General features: G+C 46.6%; 1 protein-coding gene across 1 annotated transcript; it reads left to right on the forward strand.

Moving 5' to 3' along the window:
* Positions 1-289: 289 nt before the first annotated feature.
* On the forward strand, positions 290-4,267 carry lpar6a (lysophosphatidic acid receptor 6a). Its single transcript, XM_063204795.1, has one exon. The coding sequence runs from the start codon at positions 1,390-1,392 to the stop codon at positions 2,641-2,643; it is 1,254 nt and encodes a 417-aa protein (XP_063060865.1). The 5' UTR covers positions 290-1,389; the 3' UTR covers positions 2,644-4,267.
* Positions 4,268-6,318: the final 2,051 nt, after the last annotated feature.

Consider the following 6,318-nt stretch of genomic DNA (forward strand, 5'->3'; position numbering starts at 1 on the left):
GGCCGACCACATGGTCCCTCACCAACAGTTGTATGCAAACACAAAGGAGAGGAGGGTACGCTGCTCATAAAAGACCGTGGGGAGGGGCAATGCTGGCAATTGAAAACGCCCGTTACATTTTAGCGTTACACCAAGCAAAGCCTAGGAGCTACGAGGCTGACTGTATGCTCTCTCTCTCTCATTCTCTCCACCACCATGGGTTGGCGTCTCTAAAAATGTGCGAACACACACAATGACCCCGAGGCTGCGGAGACAGACGAGGGGAACGAAGTACAGAGGAGCACGAGAAGGGAGGGAGAGCGAGGGGAGGGGTAGCAGGAAGCGGGCTGAGAAGAAAGCAAAGCGCGAGGAAGGGAGACGCACACACTCAAGCCTGTCACTCGCAAGTGGAGAAGTGCCGTCTCGTGCTCGCTCTCTCTCGCTTTCTCTGGCTGGCGAAAGAAGGATATTTTCACCCGGAGCTTTAGAACAAAAGCATCGTTAAATCGGAGCAGGTGCTATATTCACAACCAGCGGATTTTCCCCCAACACCAACTGGATTTTCTATGAACAAATGAAGCACACCTGTGACACTTGGATAAGTTTTGAAAACGTCAGACAAAGAGCCATAACAACGGACTGGAAACTTAACGGTAAAGTTTTTCTTACCACCAACAAAGGGGGGAAAGTTTTGTGTGTTTTCACTTATCCCTTACAGTTGTTATTGTCGTCTACAAGTGGATTGCCTACTCAACAAGTGGATATTTAATTTACTCAGCTCTGCTGCTGTGGATATTCAGCGGGAGGATTGAGGACGGACAGGCTCTCGTGATTTACGGAGTGTCTTTTGAGTGAGTAGACTTCTGATTCCTCAGAGCGCTGGGGCGTCTGGTGGGGGTGCCTAGACGCAGCCGGGCTGATCCGAGTGGGGAGGGGGAGAGAAGCAGACGCCGCTGGAGCCAGAGGCTGCAATCTCTCTCCCAAAAGTTAAGCGTTCACTATGATGCGCTAAAAGCAACTCCTCTAGTCCCCAGACACAAGATAGTCTGCACAAAATACTCACCCCTTGTTGCAGCTTTAGACTATCTGCCTAAAAGCCCCAATAGCACTGTGTCAGGCAACAGTTTTTTTTCTTGCATGTATTCAACTAACAGAGGAAACTAACAGGCCCCTCTAAGAGAAAATATTAAAAGGAGAACTCATGAAAGACACTCCTTTGTGTCACTGTTTGGCAGGCAAGATTTCCTCCCAAGTCTTTTGAAGGCACCCCCTCTGTCCGTTGTCACTTTTGTGCTCAATTGACCATTCATGGTGGACGCCGAGGGGTCGAGGGAAATCCTTTCATTGTGTATAGCTGTTACATAACAGAACACCCCCCACCACCCCCGCCAACCCCCATTTCCTCAAAAGATGTACAATAGCACCCCACTGATGGAGGCCCTCACCCAGGCATGGGCGTACGGCAATGAGAGCAGCAGTCATAGTCACAGCGAAAGCAGCAATGCATCATGGTCCTTCGCATCAGCAGCAGCAGCGGCGGCGGCATCAGCATCATGGGAACCATGGGGGAACACCACCATCGCCGCCACGTCGTCGTCCCCATCCGCCCCGTGCCCCAAGAACGACAGCTTCAAGTACCCACTGTACAGCACCGTATTCAGCATCGTCTTTGTGGTGGGCCTCATCACCAACGTGGTTGCCATGTACATCTTCCTGTGCACGCTCAAGCTGCGCAACGAGACCACCACATACATGATGAACCTGGTGGTGTCGGACTTGCTGTTCGTGCTCACCTTGCCCATGCGGGTGTTCTACTTCATCCAGAGGGACTGGCCGTTCGGCGGCACGCTGTGCCAGCTGTCGGTGTCGCTGTTCTACACCAACATGTACGGCAGCATCCTCTTCCTCACCTGCATCAGCGTGGACCGCTTCCTGGCCATCGTCTACCCGTTCCGCTCGCGCCCGCTGCGGACCAAGCGCAACGCGCGCATCGTGTGCGCGGGCGTCTGGGTGCTGGTGTTGGCGGGGAGCCTGCCCACGGGCTTCCTGCTGGACCCCACGCCGCGCAGAACTAACATCAGCAGCGGCAGTGCCGAGCAAGTCGTCGGGCAGTACTGCTTTGAGAACTTCTCGTCCAAACAGTGGAAGTCGCACCTGTCCAAGGTGGTGATCTTCATCGAGACGGTGGGGTTTCTCATCCCGCTCATGCTCAACGTCTTCTGCTCCGTCATGGTGCTGCGGACGCTCCGCAAGCCCCGGGCGCTCGGGCGGGACACCAAGCTCAACAAGACCAAGATCCTGCGCATGATCATCGTGCACCTGTGCATCTTCTGCTTCTGCTTCATCCCCTACAACGTCAACCTGGTCTTCTACTCGCTGGTGCGCACCAAGACGCTGAAGGGCTGCCAGGTGGAGTCGGTGGTGAGGACCATCTACCCCATCGCGCTCTGCATCTCCGTCTCCAATTGCTGCTTCGACCCCATCGTCTATTACTTCACCTCAGAGACCATTCAGAACTCCATCAAGCGCAAGTCGCAGGTCAACCGGGCCTATGACGTCAAGTTCTCCGAGGCGCTGCAGTCCGAAAGCTCGGCGAGCACCAGCCTGAGGTTCAATCTGCAGACGCTCAAGGCCAAGGTCTTCAACAATGAGTCCACTGTTTGATGCACGAGGGTTTTTTTGTATTTGAGTGTGTGTGTGTTTTTGTGAGGGCTATGACTTTCTGGTCTCTGGTGGAGAGCAACAGGTGCTGTGCTGTGGCTGTTGTTGCTGGTTGAGTGTTTAGTGGGACCAGAGGGCTGGGACAGAAAGCGAAAGAGAAAGAGAAAGACATGTCGAACAGGTGCTGGAGAGTGCGGATAATGTGGTCAGACAGACCAGGGAAGTCTGGCGAAGGGGTCTCTGGACGGATAAACAAAGAAACCACTTCATGATGCACCGTCTCTTGTTCCGGGATATACTCTATGTGTCATGATTCTCCCTCATCCCAATGGAATACCGTTTTTTGGGGGGGTGTTGAGTGGACTGAAAGGAATGCTTGTTCTCCTTTCAATTGGAACTTCAAAACAAATTGAACACTGGTGACTGTATGTAAAAATATGCATATATGTGTATATAACAAATATATAGTGTGTATATATATACTGTAAATGTGTGTGCAGAGGCACATTTGAGTTGGCCTTATAATGGTAGGCTACGTGACAGACAAAGCTAACCTATAAACTACTATTTAAGTTCACATTAAAACCATGTAATGCATTTTGCTCTATACGGTTTTTGGCTACTGATCCTTGCCTGTAAAGTCACTATAGTTGACACGGATGGTTTGTGCCTTAAACACCATGATACTGTACCCATTAAAAACAGAGCTGTTTTGAGGGGGGCACTTAACGATAGCGGAATTTCACATTATATTGCACTGACATTTAATGTCTATGACAATGCCACTCTCTACTACATTATTATTATTACTGTTGTTTTCATTTTGCTTTGTTTTACAGAAATAAAGCAGAATGTGTTATGTAGTAAGACATTGCGTAATGCTGATATCTTTCCTTATCCTGCATGTTATAGCACAACACTTGCTTCTTTTCCCACGGAGCTATGTGTGCGGCACTGGCACTTTTAGCTGTGGTACTTGGTTGTAATTACTGTTTTGTGCAACTACCGCAACTTCTGTCTGGCACAGACTGCAGACCGTTGACAGGCACCAAAAATATATTTTCTGGGGGACAGGTTAGCAGGGAGGTGTGAGGTGAGAGCTCAAATTCCTCCCTGGGCTGCGCTGTGTGGAGGAGTAGCCTATCATATCTCTCCCACTGCTCTCAGGCAATTTATATGCGCTCATCTGCAGCAGTAGTAACTGCCAAATGTGCTTCCAGTTACATTAACATACGGTCGTGTGCCAGAAGCAAGAAATACTTAGGCAGTTTTGTTTATGCTATACAACATGACTTGGTCGTGAGTAACTCAAGTCGAGAGAACTTTCTAAGCATTCAGTAATGACTGATTTTGACCGTTTATATTTTATATTTTAGGCACTTATCTGTAGTTGCATGAAAAGTTTCTAATGGCATATGACGTGAGACACGAGACGTGTCAGCATTAACTGCAAGTTAGTAGAGTATGACAGGCCTATTACAAAGTTGAAACCATGGCACATCACACCACTGGTGTTGGAATTACAGCTGTAAGAGTATTTCTACTTCTAATTTATACAACTGTTACTGATTTGCAGTTACTACTTACTCTGCCAGCACTCGCAGGCATTTCCATGTGCTCATCCGCAGCAGCATTGTTGCCAGATTGGGTGGTTTCTCGCCAGTGTGCCAGAAGCAAGAAATACTTGGGCAATTTTGTTTATGCTTTACTGTACAACATCACTTGGTAAGGTCATGAGCAACTCAAGTCGAGACCACTTCCTAAGCATTCAATATTTACTCATTAAGACTTGAGTAGCTCAAGGTGGGAATTGTTTGTGTTTCACAAAATCTTCAGCTTGGTTATGAGTAACTCAACTTGAACACTATTTTGTTTATATTTTATATTTTAGGTGCTTATCTGCTGAAGTAGCATGAAGCGTTTCTAATTCCCACCTCAGGCATTTCCATGTGCTCATCAGCAGTAGCAGTTACTGCCAAATGTGCTTCCAGTTACAATAATGTACGGTAGTCGGCCAGAGACAAAAAATTCTTTGTCAATTTTGTTTATGTATTGCAAAATCACTGAAGGCGTGGTTATGGGTGACTCAACAAAGAAGGTGTCCTGTTTATGCTTTACAAAACATCCATTTGTGACTTGTTATGGCTTGGTCATGAGTAATCCAAGGCCAGGCAACTTGCTCATGCTTTACAAAATCACTTTTTAAGGGTTTGCCGCTCATAACTCAACACAAGGCAACTGGTGAGTGCTTTATGCTTTATGCTTTATGGTTGTGTTTTCCCATGAGTTACTCAAGATAACTTGTTTATGCTTTACAAAACTTTCAGCTTGGCTATGAATAACTCAACCACTCTCTTGGTTAGGGTTTATCTGAAGTCTCTCCAACCGCATGAAAAGTTTCAATAGGTGTATGACGTGAGACAGTTACCACAGACTTGTTAATGGCCTGTATTGGTTGCTTGGGCACTATGAAGGAGTACTCAACCTCCTACACAATAAACGCAGTGTTAATTAGAAAGTACTCTGGGACCAAAACGCATTCTAGAAGATACACTGACTCTGTTAGGGTTGAAAAAACAGCATTTTTACTGTGTACTGCTGAGGCCTCAACTACTGTGCACTAGGTGCAGGCCTCAACATAATGGTCTGTATCGGTTACTTGGAAACCGGTAAGGAGAACTCCCATCCTCTACTGCTGTCACCTTCTCGGGCAATTTGGTAAGCAGACGTCGTAGCTTCCTAAAGTGCTTCCAGTTATAGTAAAGCCTACAGGGGGGTAAGACGTAGATACTTTGGGGACTGTTTGGGTGACTGTCTGAGAGGATGTTGCGTATTTCCACACTGGCCTGACCAGTTTGAGTCTGGAGTCTGGAGTCTTGAGAGGGATAATAGAGCATAAGAGGCCCTGGGGGTGGCAATATTTTGAGAAGTGCTGCTGTGACAGGCTGTGTCAGACTAAGGAAGTCCATTTGGGCTGAAACGTTGTCACATAATAGCAAACAACTAAGTCCAGCCAGTCACAGTCACACTATTGCCTCATTGAAAATAAATGTGATTACACTTCATTTAACTGACCCTGTTACATTATTGAGGTACAAAGTAGATTATAACAAATTCTTATGTATAAACATCAACATTAAAATAACATTATGTACCTGTATGGTACCTTACGGTTAGGGTTGGGGCCAGGTATGTACACCACTTAAATACATAATTAAATCTCGATAAAAAGTGTTACCATTGTAACTAATGTTTCATTATCTTAATCATATATTTAAAACATCACAAGATAGGTTTAAACATTTTCATTGGTGTGTACTGCTGGTTTGTGGGCAGGCAGTGCTGCTTGGCAGGTCACATGACAGGTTTCTAAAGGTTTTGTGAGGATGATGGCAAAACAGTGTCTGCTGCTGATTATTACTCAATGTTCCCGGACGGGCAAATGCAATAATTTAAGGGGAATGTGTTACAAACATCATCGTTTAGTAACATTTTACACTGACAGATAGCATTGCTCACCATGTCCTGTTGTCCTGTGTAATTTTTTGCCATATCCGTTGTTCGTTGTTTGTGCTGTTGCTTGTTAAGTAGCCCAAAATCGACATGGTGGACATGTAGTGCTGTTAGTCAATAAGGGAGTTTGCTTAGGCCAAAACTATGCAGTGATTACTGAAAACA

Source organism: Engraulis encrasicolus, chromosome 8 (genome assembly GCF_034702125.1).
Source record: "Engraulis encrasicolus isolate BLACKSEA-1 chromosome 8, IST_EnEncr_1.0, whole genome shotgun sequence".
In the NCBI taxonomy this organism is placed as follows: domain Eukaryota; kingdom Metazoa; phylum Chordata; class Actinopteri; order Clupeiformes; family Engraulidae; genus Engraulis; species Engraulis encrasicolus.

What these genes read in the sequence shown, in the direction of transcription:
- lpar6a (XM_063204795.1), top strand. Translation starts at nt 1,390, where the DNA reads ATGTACAATAGCACCCCACTGATGGAGGCCCTCACCCAGGCATGGGCG.